General features: G+C 31.6%; 1 protein-coding gene across 1 annotated transcript; it reads left to right on the forward strand.

Annotated features, from left to right (window-relative positions):
* The first annotated feature begins 241 nt into the window (after positions 1-241).
* Positions 242-2,548, forward strand: LOC129288653 (NAC domain-containing protein 43). Its single transcript, XM_054925333.1, has 3 exons — positions 242-599; positions 735-1,006; positions 1,391-2,548. Exons 1-3 carry the CDS (start codon positions 416-418, stop codon positions 2,180-2,182), a joined length of 1,248 nt encoding a protein of 415 aa, XP_054781308.1. The 5' UTR covers positions 242-415; the 3' UTR covers positions 2,183-2,548.
* Positions 2,549-19,360: the final 16,812 nt, after the last annotated feature.

Here is a 19,360-nt window from a genome sequence, read left to right on the forward strand (position 1 = left end):
ACGGTCTTGCAATTTACCGGCCGGCTTGTGTTCCGTTAAGCAATTATAAATAAAGATATGTTCGGGTGGAAGGAAAGACATTCAATTGACCGTATAAGGAAGAATGTTAAATTAAAGTATTAAGGCGGAGGAAGCGGTATATTTAATAAACTTAAAAATTATCCTCGTGGATGTTTTGGCCCTTTCTGTCCCACACCACATATATATAGTCTTCCACCCTTCCTCCATTCCAGTACACCACCTCATTATCTTCCCTTTTCCTTCCTTCTTCCTTTCTTGTTATCTACCTCTTCTCTCTTCCCAATGTTCTCTCTCTGCTTGTTTCCACAGAAAATTTTGAACTCACTCTTCAAACCGCTTCCTAACTGAACCAACCTCACTCTCTCCCCCTCCCTTCTGGTTTCTCCTCACCTGAATGCCGGAAAACATGAGTATTTCAGTGAATGGTCAGTCTCAGGTCCCTCCTGGCTTCAGATTCCACCCCACTGAAGAGGAGCTTTTGCAGTACTACTTGAGGAAGAAGGTCTCCTACGAAAAGATTGACCTCGACGTCATTCGTGACGTCGATCTCAACAAGCTCGAGCCCTGGGATATTCAAGGTGATGATCACATCACCATTTTCTTCTTCTTCTTCTTCTTCTTCTTCTTCTTCTTCTTGCTTTGCTTTCCATGTCCTTATATTTATATTATTCAAAAGTGTATGTTGAAGTGGAGTTCTGGGTTTGTCTTGCCAGAGAAGTGTAAGATAGGAACGACCCCACAAAACGATTGGTACTTCTTTAGCCACAAAGACAAGAAGTACCCCACCGGAACAAGGACCAACAGAGCCACGGCCGCCGGATTCTGGAAAGCCACCGGCCGGGACAAGGTGATATACAGCAACGGGAAGAGGATCGGAATGAGGAAGACTCTCGTCTTCTACAAAGGCCGAGCCCCTCACGGTCAGAAATCTGATTGGATCATGCACGAATATCGATTGGACGACAACACCAGCGACTCCAACATCGTAAGTACACATGTATATGACCCAAACAAACACATTCATATTCTAAATAAACCACTCACTCTGTAGCGATTGGCTTAACAGACAGTCTCTTTTCTTTGTGAATTTGGTGTGTGTGTGTGTGTGTGTCCTTCATTCCTGTGGGCAGAACTTGGTGCTGGATGTTATATGCTTGGTTAGTAGAAGTGAAGAGTATCACTTTCTCAAATAATTTGAATTTGACTTCTCCTGCAAACACCTTGAGAGCAAAATCCTTTTGACTACTTATAAGGGAGGATACTATCTCGTGGGTTGGATACTCCGAAAAGGCAGTATCCGATTTCCCATGTTTGCTTATTCGGTCATTGGTAGAACTAATGGGATTTTCTTGGTGCCGTATGTATTCAGGTGCCGAATGTGATGGGAGATGGAGCTCAGGAAGAAGGATGGGTGGTGTGCAGAATATTCAAGAAGAAGAACCATCTGAAAACTCTAGACTGTCCCCTAGCTTCGTCCATTATTACTGGAGAAAGCACCAGAAGAAGCCACATGTTCGACTCCTGCGACGACGAGGGAGCCTTAGAGCAGATTCTTCAGCAGATGGGAAGAAGCTGCAAGGAAGAGAACGAGACGAATTACAGCAACAATGGAAGATTCACTCTAGCGAGCTTCAACAATGGCGGTAATAATAGTTCCAGCAACTACAGCGAAAGATTCTTGAAGCTCCCAAGCTTAGAAAGTCCAAAATCCACGAGCTTAGAGAATAATAATAATATCGACACCAACAATGGGTACCACCCTATGATTCCAGAGATCGAAGGGTCCTTCACGGCCGTTCATCACATGGAGACATCTAACGTTGGAGGACTCGCCAGCTGGGCGGCTCTGGATCGGCTCGTGGCCTCGCAGCTCAATGGCCAGACCGAGTCTTCAAGGCAGCTGGCTTGCTTCAGTGATCCCGCGGGCAGCGCCATGATGGGTTACTGCACTAACGACGTCGTTCAAGACATGCAAATGCCTACCATACGTTCGTCCTCATCGTCGACGTCGACGTCCACGCACAGAGCTGCATACATGAGCCCTCACGCACAAGATTACAATAGCAGCGAGATTGACCTGTGGAGCTTTGCCAGATCATCATCGTCGTTGTTGTCGTCGTCCTCGGAGCCACTGTGCCATGTGTCCAACACGTCAGTGTAACAAGTCAGATTATTAAATATAGAAATAATCATGTTATAATCAGCTCTTCTTTTTCTCAAGTCAGGGGAATATCATGATGATTATTATTACAGACAATTTTTTTTTTTTGCTTTTCTGGCCATAAATGTGATAATTAATGTTGGCAGTACTTTAATGGGAATCAGTAGAATATTATTATGTGAGATAAATGAGAAAAGGTGATGTCTTTTTTTTTTTTCCCGATGGAGTGGCATTGTCAACCATGGGTCTTTGCTTAATCACGATGTCTACCATTACTTTTTTGTAATTTTAATTTTTTTCCTTCTAGCTCTTTTTAATTTTCTATTTTAATTTTCTTAATAAATTCTCTAGAAGACTTTCAAACTCTCTTTAATCTTTTTGTTTCGTTTTTCTAATTGTAATTATAAGGCCCTAACTTTATCATCTTCTAGGTTGATGATGATGAAGGATCAATAAGGTCATGCTCCTAATTATCTTCTCTTCAGCTTTGTGTCACGTGGTTTGTCGGTTTGTTTGAGGAAAGTGCAAAGCCAATCGCTCAGCTTGTCCCATTATACTCTAGCCTTTCGATAAAATTATCAAATATTTATTCTTATTTTAAAAAATAAAAATTGTAAGTATATTTTAAATTTAAGCATTAGATTTTAAAGAATAATAATTATATACTCTCTCCTATCCTTGATATAAGGAAAAATTTAAAAGCTTTGTTTTGGTCCCTTTTTTGGGACACAGCTCCGTTTTGGTCCTTAATATAAAAGATAGAGTAATTTATGTTTTTTTTTTCAATTTTATCTCTTTTATTTATTATTGTTTGAATTCCTATAGAACAATTTAGTATAGTCATTGATTGCAAATAAATGTAAAATTAAAAAGTTACGTATTTTTTACAATTTTAAAATTATGATAAACATTTCTTGATAAGCTCTAAGTTAGTTAACTTTGCCTTATAATATTAAGGACGTAATTAATTATATTAAAAGTTCTACATTGAAATATCTTAATTTTAAAAAGTTTAAAATCATCATTTTAAAATGAGATTTATTATACAAGATTTAAAATACCATTAAAATTTAAGAATATTATAGTTATAAGTGTTTTAGTTTTCTTAAAAAATTATTAATTTTAAAGTGATAGAATTTTTAGAAAATTAAATAATTATTTTCATTAAGATTTTAAAAATATGATTTTGAAGATAAGATCTGGGTCTAAGATGTGATTTTTACTAGTTAATTATTTGTGGGCATACTGTTATGACTTTTTGAATTATAAATGCGCAATATGCTTTGAAAGACGGCTAATTTTAAACATGGGCAGTGAGCAGGGTTTAAGCAAAGTCAATATATAATTACTTTTCAAATGGGTTGATCACGCATGTTTTGCATATTGATTACGTCACTAATTATAGGGTAAAAAAGCAAAATAACTAGTCTAATTTTTTCCACAGCCCATATATATACACACACACACACATAGCACCAGTTTCATAAACTGTACTTCAAATATTCCATGCACAAAATGGCCAAAGAAATAAAACGTACTAAAATATTTGCTTCTTCTTCGTCCATAAGTTTCCTTCCTCTCGCCCACACATGTATGTATCGTAATCTTTCACCCTCATGGATCTTGAAAAATTGTCACCAGGGTCTATTATTATGATAAGATTAGTTGCTGGTATACGTACAAGTGTAATTTCTTTAATTTCGTACTTAGCTTTGAGAGTTGCGGACCACATCAATTATTTAAATAATGAAATTAAATTCCTAGAAGAATCGTATGGAGAAATAAACACCAAAATTAACGAGCACTAAATCCTATCTGCTTCTAAACTTGTTCTTTTAATAACTCATATTTCTTTCTTCTGTGGGGATCACCGGAAGGTTCGTTGATGCTCAGCTTTGAACACACAAACAATTAACCAACAATTCATCCCTTAATATGGGCTCAAAAGCTAAGATTTACCCTTTTTTTTTTATTTTTGTTATCCAAGGACCAAGGCATCCCCACAGTTAATAGTCATAAAATTAATCTATTGATAAATCTAAACGCCATTGAAGAAGTTGTTTTCTTTGAAGACCTTGTAATGATGCTTAAGGGCCCATACCTCTCTTTTTGTTTTTATCAATATGCTTCTCTTGTTTTACAAAATGATTACTATCATTTTTTTGGGGAAACCTTAAGTGTTACATAATTATTTTGATTGCATAATTTTAAAATCTGGTGCTAATTATTATATGATCGTAACTTTTGATCCTAAAAAAGTATTATAATTTTCAAAATTTTTCAACATAATTTTTTATCCAATTTGGAGGTCAAAAAAAAAAAAAACAGAGTCAAACAATAATACGAAAGCAAAACCCTCTAAAGTTTGTTAGGTTGTTTAAATATAAGTGGATTTTAAGCCACAGAGAATCCAACATCCAACAATAATTAATATATAATAAAGGAGACTAATTCATAAACTTGAGTTTTGAAATTTTTAGTTAAGATGTGTGTTTGGCCGTTCCCATCCCAAATAAAGTTGTCTAATGTTTTGGCGCGCGCGCGCACATATATTTCTCAGATTATGCTGCCAATAAAGATTCCTTAACATAAGGTTCGTTAAATGGTGATGTTTGGTTAGAGGGGAAAATTGAGGAGAGAATTGTTACAGTAGGGACAAAGCGTGGCGTTAAGAATGATATTTCTCAGGACTCTGCTTAGTTAACGACAAAGTCGAAGTGGGATTTGTATGTCCGACCTTGAAACTTTTTCAACGAATAATGAGAATGGAAAGCCAGTGAAGTTATGGGCAGAAAAAGAAAGAACGCTCCAAAATTAATATTTCTAATTTCAAAGTCATTATTATAATAGTAATCCACCAACCATCCACATATGCGTATTATATTATATGAAGAATTAAGCCATTAATTTTTTTTTTCGGTTAATAAATTAAGGCATTCATTCTATTATTCGCGAACGTTTTATATTCCACCAATTATTAGATAACGACCATATATCCTCATCACAACCCTTCATCTTTGTCTTCTCAAAAAAAAAAAAAATCCCAGTTCAGTGTCTTCTACAAATTAATCACATTCGGTTTTCCTGTCGATCACGGTTTCGTTAATTTTTTGGACTTTTTTTTAAAAAATTTCTTGTACTTTTCTTGATGGATAAATTATTTTTTTAATTTATTATATAGTTATAATTTCTCGAGAACTGAGAAAAGTAGAAAAAGAGAAAGTGAGGTTCTTCTGTTATGTGTTTCTTTGCTTCCTCCTTTATCTCTTCCAAATTGTTTTATGTGACTCATTATTGAAGCCAAGTGGGTCAATTATTTAACTTTTAACAGCTTTTCTCTCTTTCTATCTCTATATCTCTCTAGAAAAATATAGTATTTACTTTGTCAACTCTTGATATTTAAAATATTAAAATGACGAGTCTTAATTGGATGGAGAAGAGGTGGAAAAAAAGGAGCTTGTGTAAGACCTTTTCTTCTGGAATTATACAATCCCTGTTTTCCATGGTAAATGAATTCATTTTCTTGAAAGAAAAGAAAAAATAAAATGGAAGATGCGACGAAGTTATGTCAACATATTTAATTCATTCTAGTAATTTCAGGGTTCGATTTCTTGATAAAAAAAATTATAACCATCTATTTGATATTCAATATATTTGAATAACAAGTGATAAATAAGTGGTAAGAAATTGTACTATTGGTAAATCACGAGCACTATAGCAGTATAGATCATTGCATAGCCCCTAGTTATTAAACTAAATTATAAAAGTTAAAGACATGTATTTTTTTTATAGGAAGAGATCAAGTATGTTTTGAAATGATTGATATTGTTATATCAAATTTACTAGGAAAATTATTAGAACATAAAAGAAGTTCCACATTAAAAAATTAGAAAATAGATTATAAATATATAAACTTAAAAAATATCTAATCAAAAGGTTTAAACTATTTTGAGAGTATACTATACTTAAGCATTTTTAATGTAAAAAATTTAATATGATATTAGAGCTATTCAATCAAGGACCAAAAAAAGGGAGAGAAAAATAAAGAAGAAAAAGAATGAAAGATGAAAAAAAAAACAAGAGATTTAAAGAAGAAGGAGAAGGAGAAGGAGAAGGATAAGGGGGGAAAATTAAATAGATTTGAGGCCTTTGAAATTAAAAAAAAAAGTATAAGCTTAGGCTAGAAGAAGAGGAAAAAAATGAGAGAGAAAAGTAGTAGATGGAATATTAGAATATAAAAGAAATCTTACATCTAATTAAAAGATAGATTATAAACATATAAGCTTAGGAAGTATCTAACCAAGAGGCTTAAGCTATTTTAGTATAGTATAATATTCTCAATCATTCTTAATATAAGAAATCTAACAAAAATAATGTTCTAGATATGAGTTTTTTTTCCCTGCAATTGAAAAGTCATATTTTATTGAAAATAATGTGTACATTCATTTTATGTATTTATGAAACAAAGCCGAAGCCTTAATATAATAATTTCTACCCTCAAATTCAACTAACTTGCGGACTGATCTTTTGACGAATGGAATATATTTCTAAGTTCATATTTACACGTACAATATGAAATTAGTACAAGTGGTAGGTCACTGATATATAAGTTTTATGTACGACTATTTAAGGATAACTGTCATTGCTAGAAAATAAATAATTAATATTACATTGATTTTGGTGCAATCTTTTTTACGGATAAAATATTTAAAGAAGAATGAAAAATACGAAAGAAACAAGTATAGTACTTTTGTGTGAATAATGAATGACTAAGGGAGGAAATATCGTGTAAGTTATACGTTGTTATTGTTTGTATAAGAGAAGCAAGTTGAACATATGACTTAGGTCACATTCAAGTTTTCATTTTCATTGTAGAACATAACAAAAGAAGAAAAACAACAAAAATCAAATTCATCAATTGACCATATCCTAGAGCCTCAATTTTACAAAATCGACCAGCTTAATTGATGCAATTTATTTTTACAAAGATAAAACCAACGGAGTAAAATCTTTGAGAAGCCATAGTAATTACTGAAGTGAAAAAACATATATGTACGTGACCAATAATTAATTAAATAAAACCGGCCACACACATATATAATTTGATTATATATATATATATATATATATCGTGCCCACTTAAGTAACAAAGAAGTTTATTTAAGATGAACGTAAGAAAATTTATGATGTTTTTATCATAATAATTACCTGGATAGAGATTTTCAATACCCAATTAATCAAGAGAGCATGAAGTCTCAGTGATGTGAAAACGTAGCCTCAACAAATCAGAATTTGGATAAGAAAGAAGCATTATGATAATTCGATTAGGTTAGGAAGTTTGAGAGAAAAAGAACAAATAGAGATACGACTATGTGGTTTTGAAATTGAAAAGATGCCTTTAGTGAAAGGGATGACTTAACGACATTATTGTTATGTTATGTAGATATTTGGCAAGCAAGTTCGATATAGAGCAAATTAATTGATCACTTTGCAAGAAATTAAATCTTCATTCCTTTAATTTTCATTTCATTTTCCATCATTGTTTCCGGGATTATATTCAACATTACCTTAATGATACCCTTTGAATTGTCTTGCTCAAAACTACTTGATTACTTTCAATTAGTTCTCTACACGTATCCTTTTCCTTTCTATAGACGTTTTTGGAATTTTATTCCTCTTTTGCTTTCTCTGCACTCTTTCATTTGAGAACCTCCCTTTTTCTAAATTTCCTCCACATTATTTGACACAACACACGCACAAAATTAATAACATCATAGCCAATGTCTCATTAGCGGACTTAATGTCGAATAATATTCATGAAAAGAGCACAATTCAACAATTACCGAGTATACTAAACTCATTTACCCCACCCAAGCCCTAAAAAAATTAAAACAAGAGAGACAAAATTTATACAATAGCATGAAATGACAAATAACTTTCCAAGCTCTAATTATATAAGCAACAAGTATTTTCTTAGCTTTGCCATAAAATCAAAAAGATACAAATCATTTGAGAGACAGTTTTTTTTTTTTTAAGCCTGAAGAGAGACGGATATATATAAGTGATGAAATATGGAAGGTAAATAACAAAAAAGAAAAAAGTAAAGTAGAAGTTGACTTGTGGCAAGATTTGCGGACTCATGAAATAAAGGGAAAAGAATATCATGTCTCTTTCGGAATCAAAATTTATATATTATATATATTACAGTATATTAAGATTAAAAAAAACAAAATAAAAAGGCATGACTAAATAGTAAGTTCTCAAAAATAATTTCATTCCCGTTCAACTCTCTAATCATTGCATTTGACTCTCAAAATTCTCTGATATATATTAGGGCACAAAGATTTATTTACACACAAATCAAACTTATGTCCCAGTTTGGCAGATGTGCAGTCGTAATTTAGAAATGTTTGATTTTTTACCTTAGAATTTTAAAAAAAGCTAATTCAAATAAGATTACATAGGTTAATTCACAAAAAAAAAGATCACATAGGTTAAAGTAATTTTTCAATCACAGAGAAAAATCAAACGCTTTATATAGTAAAAGACCAATTACGGCCTGATTCCGTAATTCCTTTATTAGATCCGACACACATTGAATAAATTACCTTTTCTAACAACGCTTCAACTAAGATTGGATCATAAAGCAAGCGACTACATTGGTTATTTAATCGCTTTTTATTGTTTGATTACTTTGTAATATTGAGTACTCTTTACATTTTAAATTATAAGACACTTTTAAAATAAATTTGACATCCCAATATATAAAATATTTTAGAAAGATTAATATTTTATTAAATAAGTTTATTTTAGTATTGTTCTTTCTCTTTTTATTTAATATTAATTAAGTGTAAATTTAAAATTATTAAATGAAGAATTTTTTTAAAATTAATATTTTTATTTTTTTAAAAAATAAATTATTAAATATATTTAATGAGATTTATATTTAAGATGGGAGTATTATTTATTATTCTCTTGATGGTAGGATTAATTCAAGGTGGTATTTTCCCATCAACTTTTTTCAGACAACGTTCCACCAGAAGGTCTATAAACCTATATACTTATCTATGTGCACATCCCCATCCTAGCCAACCCAAGCATATCTCATTATTATCTCATTGCCCTTGTTAATTTTTTTTCTTCAGCAGCCAAAACTTTATGATGATTTTAGCTAATTTTAGACAAAATTTTACATAGCAGGGAGTGGTGATGAGTGTAAGAATGATTTTACAATAAAATAATATGATTTATATACTCCCTTCAGAACACAATATGGAAAATTTTTTAAAAGTTTTATTTTTTCAACTATATCCTTATTTATTATTATTTTTTGAAAGAATAGAATGGTACATTGAAATTTTAATTTTCATTATCAAAGTATTTATATAGGGTATTTAATGCAACTAACCTTTTTTTTAGAACTGTGAATTAATTATTAATACCTTATATTTTGATCTAAAAAGAGTAAATGACATAGGAAAATATTACATTATTGAGCTCCTCTAAAGCTTTGTCTGGCTTCAAATTACATCCAGTTATCCTCCCATTTACATTTTGTCAGTAAAATTAGGGCTAGAGAAATATGTCATGCAACATGCGCCCGCACTACATCAACTATAGTGAGTATAAATTTTAAAACAAGAAAATTACCATTTGATTATTCAACCAAACCTCAAGACCAAAAAAAAAAGGATTAGTGCTCTTAATTGTATCAATATATATATATATATATATAAAATTTCACATATGGAAGAGGAACATGGTATGAAAGACATGAGACAAAAAAAAAACAATAAAAATCACACATTAGGATATAAGACCTTTATAACCTCAACACCAAAATAAAAAGTTTAAGACCCATGACCAAGAAATCTATTTTTTTTTTTTGGAAGGTGGGGTTCAAGAAAGGTTAAGTTAATTTAACCTTGATAAAAGATATTAAAGCTATGCAAGTGAACACATGAGAAGAAAAGAAAAAAGAATATTACTATAAATTAAGAGAATAAATAACTTAGTTGATTAATCGTGAAAGGTCATCTTTTAAAATTCTAATCATCACAGTGGGCAACATGACCCATTTACATCACGACGGCTCACCAAAGAGGAAGCCAAACTGGGTAGAGGGATTCGCCGACAAACTTCACATTAACAACAGGCTGTCAATATTAATTAATTACTCCTTTAATCTCTCTAATTAACACTCACAACAATATTATATATATTCCTCCTAGAAACAACTAGGAGACTAACGATAATTCAATACAGCATCAACATGAATTCATTTCCAAGACTTTATATGCTTTGTGTGTGTGTGTGTGTGTGTGTGTGGCTAGAGAGAGACGCGCGCGCGCACTCTGATATGGTGATATAAATAGTGGTTGGTTATAGTGCTTTCGGATTTGGAGAGGGTTGGTCTGTTTGGGTGTGTATATGGCTGTGATGGGTGCGTTCTGGTGTCACAGAGAGAGAGAGATTAAATGTATTGGTGAAGGGGCTGTGATTAGAACAGATAAGCAACTGATTAAGTGTGAAATTAAGAGAGCTAATGACGGTAGGTGAGGGTGGGGTCAAGAGAGTGCAATGTGCGGGCGAGGTGTTACATCTAAATCAAAACCGAAGCACATTCAATAATTCTAATTTGGAGATGCCTTCAAACCCCTTTTTAGCTTTACAAGAACCCTCTCTCTTTTTCCTTTGAAAAACATGCATGCAAGCCCAAAAGAATCATATCTCAAGCTCTCTCTCTCTCTCACACACACACTGATTTGATTAAAAGGTGGGGGAAAAGGTTATTGCCTTTCTTTGAAATTTTTAATCAATCACGCACACATATTTCAATCCATATTACTTAATTAAGCGCTTCGATTAATAATGCACTCGTATGTTAAGACAGATATTCCCTTTCGCTAACATCCAGGCAACAACAAAACATGAGGATTTCAGACAACTCTTGCCCTACTTTTACTTTAATCTAATTCAATGTGATTCATGAGACGCTACTTTTGCTAAAAATGTTGGACTTCACTTAATTACTTTCTCTTTTCCTGCTTCGATAAATCAATCTAACTTCTGTGTAGCTATATATATATATATATAGCTAGCTAGCTAGGTACATTTTTATTCGCATACATATATTTATTTAATTTATTTATTGATGCCGGCTATGATGAAAAAGTTTCGTGTGGTTAATTCCATAGGGATTCCACAATCATTTGAGGTCTGTGATTAGACAGCGTCACTTATCACAGGATGGTCCTAAAAAAGTTTACAAACACAGGAAAGCAAGCTCCATCTGTTATATAGCATCATTTGCCTCTTTCTTTCTGAACACCATTTTTCTCTCTTTTTTCTTCTTCACAACTTTTCAATGATCATGGAGGATTCCCGCGACAAAGTCTTCAATAAGAGAGAGCAAAAGATGACATGCCCTTTTTAACTTTGAACCATCCATAGTCATTGTGTACAAAAATCAATATCGCCCTCACAGCTCCTTCTGGGCCCTCCGTGTCTCCAATAAGGCTAATTAATTCGCTTCTAAAATCTATTATTATCATACTATCTACAATCTTTAACTACATGGTAAAACAATAATGCTCTCTCTGGGATGGAAATAAAGCGGCTCTATGTTTGAAAATCAGAACAGTAAAATTATTAACATGCACATACTTCCTACTGAATTGTAGGTATAATATCCCCGATCTTCATCATTTAGCAATCAATTCTTTCAATTTTTAAATTTTGCCAAATATAAAATTAATTTAGCGTTAGTGAATCAATTCACTTGGGTGATATTAATTAATCCTGATTTCACCTCAAACTTCTTTAAATAATAACTTCTTGCAATTTTGAGATGGGTGCATTGTTGCTATCCTTTTGGGCTTTTACTGATAGGCCAGAGTTAGAAATTAAAGAAAGCTATATATACTCATGGAGGATTCTCATAGGCAGGAATCTGATGTGGTGTAAATTGATTTTTTTTTTTTTCAAAAGTGTTATGCTTTCAATAGTGACATAAAAGACTCAACAATGGTAATGGCCTATTTTTCGCACATGATCTCAAATTGAGACACATTTTAAGAATTAAATGTCAAAGAATTATTTTCATATGATATGAAGTTAAGGAAAGTTATGGCATTTGCCACTTCACCACATAGTAATTAACCAAAGAGTTTGTTTGGCTTTTGCAAGCACATGTGACATGTTAGTTGTGTTAATTAAACGTTATGTCTTCATCGATTAGCTAAACTAATTCCGTATAAGACATATTAATTGTTTGCTTATAAATACTAGGAAAGCATTAATGCCAGGCTAAATATTTCGGATTTTTGCCTGGCTTATTATAGCCACTAGATATATATACACAAGCATTGATTATAGCCACACCATCGCGTTAATAACTCAACAATTACATGAGGACCACATAAATAATTTAAGAAATAACTAATTAATATTTTTTAAAAACCATTAACATTAGGAATTATGATTATTATAAGAATAAGAGAGACATAGTCAATGCGAAGAGATGGCAGAAGCGAACAATTAAAAAAAGCAGAATAAAACAAAGTACGTGAATTAGAAAAAAGGTTGATAGATTAATTGTGTATAGATATAAATATTTTGCTATCTAGAATATTCTCCAAATATAATTGATCATCATTGTATATATATTCTAGTCATTATTAGGAGATATTATTATGTAATTATTACTCATTATTGTGTTGTTTATTTCTTGGTGTATATAATGTATCATTCGTATCGATAATAGATACAATATTTTTCAATTCTATCTTGATTTATCTCCTCCGTCTCTAGTAGCTTTCATGGTATCAAACCATAGAATTTTTTTTAATGATAAGTCATTTTTCAAAGTGTTAGCCTTCCTTTGCATTAGTATTGCTGTCCTTTATCACGAGTTCAGATCCACCTCAAATCTATCTTCGCATATCCACAAGGTAGTTCTTGTAAGTCACGATCTGTAGGTTTGTCAACCGTTAGATCGTACTAAAATTTGGTTAGCAGATACAGAACATCGAATGCATCATTTTCAACAGCTAAATCATTGATTCATTTTCTGTTATGAGAGTTATTCTATTCACACTATAGTCTCTAGTTTAGGTGTTTTTTTATCCTTCATTCTCTTTTGTAGTTAAGCTTCTTTTCTTTAAAAATGAAAAATTCAGAAGTTCCTCAATCTATCTCAGATACTTAGAATGGTTACAATTACTGTTTTTGGTTGAAAAAAATGTGACCTTGCTCATCTTATATTAGGATCCTCTCCAATTAAACTTTAAACTTTGCTGCAGACACTCATCTCCAGTTCCTCTAGCCCACCTGCTAGCTTTTTTGCTCTCACTAGTAAAACAATTGATATTTTGACTCTATTTGTTGCAATCATGTGATAGATCAAGCAAGTTTCTTTTTCTTTATGACACCTAACTCTACTATCTATCTTATAAACACTATTGATAATTCTCAAATGCCTGTTAATTACATTGGTACTGTCTTCTTGCCTTCCTTATCCATTCATGATAGATATTTTTTTCTTGCTATTAGCTTCAACCTTCTTTCTATTAAACAACTTGTTGATATGGATTATGACATGTTATTTAATAAATATGGTTGTGTTATGATGGATTCTCAAATAGGACAGGTTGTCGATATTGGACACAAAATTGGTCGTATGTTCGAGCTCACCCCAATGCACCTACCTGAGATCATTGCTCCCACATTGTGTGCTACCTCCCTATCCTCTTCTCCTAATTCTTCTCCCAACTTATGTTCTTTCTTTGAATAAATTGTGTCTTTTAATTTTTTATGGTCTTTTAAGTTATGTTCTTAATTAATCTTTGCAATGCATTTCTTGTCAAACTGCCACATAATTTGCTTTGTCTTTTCATAAAAAATGATTCTATTATTGCTTCTCCATTTAATTCAATTCATTATAATGTTTAGGGTTTTGCACCTATTCCCTCTAGAGGGGGATCCTGATACTTTGTGATTTTTGTTGATGACTTTTTTTCATTTTACTTAGATTTATATGATGAAAAATCAATATGAGTTACCTAAAATTTATATCAAATTTGCTACATGATTCACACTCAGTATTTTAAAGTCATCAAAATTTTTCATCGTGATAATGCTTTAGAATATCATGACTCTAGATTACTTAGTTTTCTTAGTTTAATGGGCACTATTTCTTAATATTCTTATCCCTACACTTCTCAACAGAATGGTTATACTGAACATAAACATCTTCATATTCTTAATTTTATTAGAACATTGCTTATTTTCTCTTCTTGTCCTAAATAATGTTAGGGTAAAGCAGCTTTAACCATTGTCTTTTGCATCAATCAACTCTCATCTCTTGTTATTAGTAACATTTCTTCTTTTGAACATCTTTGTGGTTATCATTCCAATTATACTCTTTTGAAAGTCATTGCTTCTGCTTGTTTTGATCTTCTTCCATCTCATGAGACAAACAAATTTTAAGCTCATTCTCATTTCAATTGTTTTCTTGGTTATGATTCTGAGCATAAGAGTTTTTTGTTTTGAGATTTTCTCTATCATCGTATTTGCATTTCTTGGCATGTTGTCTTTTTGGAAAATATCAAATTTTCAGTTATAACCAATCTCTCATCATTCTCATCTTGTTCAACTCCAATTTTTACAGATATTTTTTCTAATATTTTTCCCAATGACTTAGGTATAGATATTTCGACTGAGCTTATTTCCATAACTGACATCATGGTTGCTCCAGATATGCCTATTGTCAAACCTACTGCTTCTTTAGCACACGTCACACTTACTAAGTCTATATTGTTCATAGACTCTCAACCCATTCATGTAAGAAATCTTCCCTCTACCTTAATGATTACTGTTGTTTTCTTACCATTCTTTAATTTTACAAACCCAAATCCTTTAAGGAAGCCTCTCATGATCCCTTATAGCAATAAGCTATGGATGAGGAATTACAAGCCCTAGAGAAAATACATATTTAGGATCTTGTTGATCTTCCTCTTGGAAAAACTCTTATTAGGTGCCAATTGATCTATAAGAATAACAAGACTCATTATGATGACTCTTTAAAGCAACATAAGACCTATTTGGTGGCCCAAGGTTTCACTCAGAAGTATGGTCTTGATTATACAGAGACTTTTGCACTTGTTACCTATATGACTTCTATTCGTAGCCTTTTAGCTATTGCTGCTATTAAGCATTAGACTCTTCATCATATGGATGTTAAAAATGCCTTTCTGAATAGAGATCTAAAGGAAGAAGTGTACATGAAGCCTCACCCAAGTACCAGTATCCAAAAGACAAGGTTTATCATTTTCATTGGACTTTATATAGGCCCAAGAAGGCTCCTCATGTATAGTTTGCTAAGTTTGGTCATACTATGAGTCAATTATGTTTCACATGTAGTTCTCATTTTACTCCATTACTTATGGCTTGTCCTGTTGCTATTGAATGTTGATTAGATGATTATCACATGTAGTAATGATATGGAAGACTAGGAGCTTAAGACATATTTGGGCTAGCAATTTGAAATGAAGGATCTTAAAAAATTGAAATATTTTCTTGGGCTTGAAGTCCATCATGAGAGTCATGGTATATCTCTTTCTCTAGTAAAGTATGCCACTAATTTGATATTTTGAGCTCACCTTTATGATGAGGGGGTTGAAAATACTCTTATTGAGCCAAATGCTCACTACATTTTCCCTGATGGCATCTTATTGGATAATCTTATTCATTACTGCCAGCTGGCTGGGGCATTATCTATCTTATTATGACCCATCCTAACATTACTTATGTAGTCCAAATTATTAACCAGTTTATGTCATAACCTAAACTATTGATTATGTAATAATTTTTCAAATAGTACATTAAAGGCACTCTGTATTATAGACTTCACTTCTTTGCTAGCTCCTCTCTTGCATTGCAAGTTTACTCTGATGCTAATTAGAGCAATGGTTGTGATGATCAATGGTCTACAACTAGTTTCTATATATCTTCCTCAGTCATTCTCTTATCTCTTGAATAAGTAAGAAGCAAATGTTAGCCTCCCACTTTAATACCGAATCAAAATACCTTGTATTAGCAGACACAATTGCTAAGGTACTTTGGATTTATTAGTTACTTGATAAGATAGGAGTATCTCAGAGCTCCTCCGCATATAGTTATTATGATAGTCAAGCCGCTATCAATCATGAACATACCAAATATATTGAGATTGACTATCACTTTACACAATAGCATGTTGTTCAGGGCACTATCCAACTTGTTTCAATTTGAACTAAGTATATTACTACAAAAAAATTTTACATCACTTTTTTAGGGCATTTCACGTCCTTATTGTAGGGGCCATAGATCCGAACAACATAGAAAGTTGACTTATATATGTAACTTTTATGAGGGACGTGGTTTTTGCAGAAACCACGTCGCTTTTTGTTAAAAAAAAAAAGAGGGACATGGATTCTAGAGAAACAACGTGACTTGGATTCTCCAAAAATCATGTCCCTCTTTTATAAAAAGTGACGTGGTTTATCCTAAAATAAATATTAAAATAATTTAAATTTAAATATTTGTCATGCTCATTTCATCATTCCAACTAGGTATAGATTTCACAGACCTAAAAGCAAAATAAAAGAAAAATAAAGCCATACCAAAATTAATAGAGTAACCAAAGATAATGGAAAAGGCTCAAGCAGAGATTAAAAATATCTACAAAAAAAAGGGTTCATGGGTGAAAGTGATACTAATCAAATATTGCTCGCTAGCTTAGGGAAAAGAGGGGAAGAAGCCGTGGATCTCAGCTGTGGGTCTTGAAGCTATCCATCAAATGGGGGAAAGAGGTGGAGACAAAGAAAAGAGAGAGTTGTCTATCAAATGCTCACCGTTGTATGCTAGCCTGGGGTCTTTTTTCAGTCTATCAATCGTAGATCTCAATGCTGTGGATCTCGATACAATAGAAAGGAAAAGAGAGAGTTGTTGTGTGGAGGAGAGGAGAGGAGAGATCTGCAGTGAGAAAAAAAAAGATGTGTTGTCATCGAAGGGAAAGAAGGAGGGGAGTTAGATTTTAAAATATAAAATGATGGAGCAAGGGAGGAGTTCAATCTAATTTAAAAAAGCTGATTAAAATTTACGCCCCTTTTTTAAAAGCGATATGAAAAATGTCTAGAAATTAATAATTTAAAATAATTTATTTTCTACAATTCATGTCCTTTTTTGCAAAAAAGCAACGTAAGTTATCCACGTTGCTTTTTTACATGAAAAATGTCCAAAAATTAATAATTTAAAATAATTTATTTTTTACAATCCACATTTTTTTTAAAAAAGCAACATGGTAAGTTATCCACGTTACTTTTTTAAAAAAGTGATGTAAAAAATGTCTAAAATTTAATAATTTAAAATAATTTATTTTCTATAATTCACATCCTCTTTTTTTAAAAAAAGCAACATGATAAGTTATCTACATGGCTTTTTTAAAAAAATGATGTAAAAAATGTTCAAAATTTAATAATTTAAAAAAATTTATTTTTTATAATTCACGCTGTTTTTTTAAAAAAGCGACATGGATAACTACCATGCGGATTGTAAAAATTAATTTTTTATAAATTATTAAATTTTGAACATTTTTCATGTCGCTTTTAAAAAAAACAACGTGGTAATACATCGCTTTTTAAAAAAAGGGACGTCAATAGTCTTACATATTCAAATTTAGAAAATTGCCATCACCTGTATTTTTTATGTCACTTTTATAAAAAGTGACGTAAATTAAGGGATGTAAAATATAAATTTTGTGACAGTGGTATCACCCAACAAACTTATTTACTAAGTCTTTTTATCCATGCTGCTTTCATTTCTTGATAGACAAACTCAAATTGCTCTCTGTTAAATCTTTTTGATTTTAAGGAGAGATATTATTTAGAATATTCTTCAAATACATTCTATCATTATTGTGTATATATTTTAGTTATTATTAGAAGATATTATTTGATACTAGTATATATGTAATTATTATTAGTCATTGTCAGTGTATATAATGGATCCTTTATATTAGTAATAGATACGATATTTTTCAATCATTCTCTCATTTTTCTCTCTTATCTTTGATAGCTTTCATATTGTATATATACAAGCTTTAGTGAAGCAGCAAGTAGTAGTGGTCACGGCCTCACTGGTGAAGTCTATAATTTTGTCAAGGACATATCACATTGGTTGACCTCACTGTCGTCGTCGTTGCTCATCACGGGCTCGCTGTCCTTTTTCGAATACAATTACAATGACTAGGTTTAAAGCAAGGTGTTTAATTAATATACAATACCATGTTTAAACATGAATTCAACTCAATAATTCAACTTAAGCAGTAAACGACAATTAATCATAATTAATTTCATTCATCAGTATTCTGCAAGATTGAATAATCATTCATCTACATTAATTGACAGGAAAAAGACGCATAATAATTATTCGCTTGACAAGGCAGAGACAGGGTCGCCATTACTACCTCCTAATTAAGGACTTAGAATTGTGATTGTTTTGACAATCAATGGTGAGTTTAATTTGCTTAGAATTTCAATATCATCCGTAATGAAATTGAAATTAATGGTATGTTAGTTACTCTTCCTATCTCAATTCATAAGATACTTTTAAACAAAATTATTCATATCAATAAAATTTAATAATTCATTAAATATATTTTACAATATTATTTTTTTAAAAATAAAATTTAAAAATTTAAAAAAATTCTTGTAATTTAAATACTCCATTTGAAGAGAGAGAGAATATAACGTAAAGGGTGATATAAAAAAAATATCATTAATAAAATTTTATTTTTATCAAAATATTTTATATTTTGAAACAATGAATTTATCTTAAAAGTTTTTTTTCAATTTAAGATAGAGAGAACATTTTCCATTTATGATGTCATCAACTCGCTCGAATAAGAATGGTTGGGATCTATTTGAACTAATTATCAACCTTATTCTAAGTTCTTAAAAATCAATATCAATATAATGCTCCATTTGTATACAGATAAAAGTTAAGACATTTGGAGGGCGATAAATACATGATCACATCAAAGGCTTAATGAGCCGATGAGCCGGCCAAAATGCAAGCCATCTTTACAAAAGAAAATCTTAACATTTTAAAGGTAAGGAATTCTTAAATTATAGTGAT

The sequence above is a fragment of the Prosopis cineraria genome, unplaced genomic scaffold, assembly GCF_029017545.1.
Source record: "Prosopis cineraria cultivar Desert tree isolate PC_DT_omini unplaced genomic scaffold, ASM2901754v1 PC12, whole genome shotgun sequence".
Lineage (NCBI taxonomy): Eukaryota > Viridiplantae > Streptophyta > Magnoliopsida > Fabales > Fabaceae > Prosopis > Prosopis cineraria.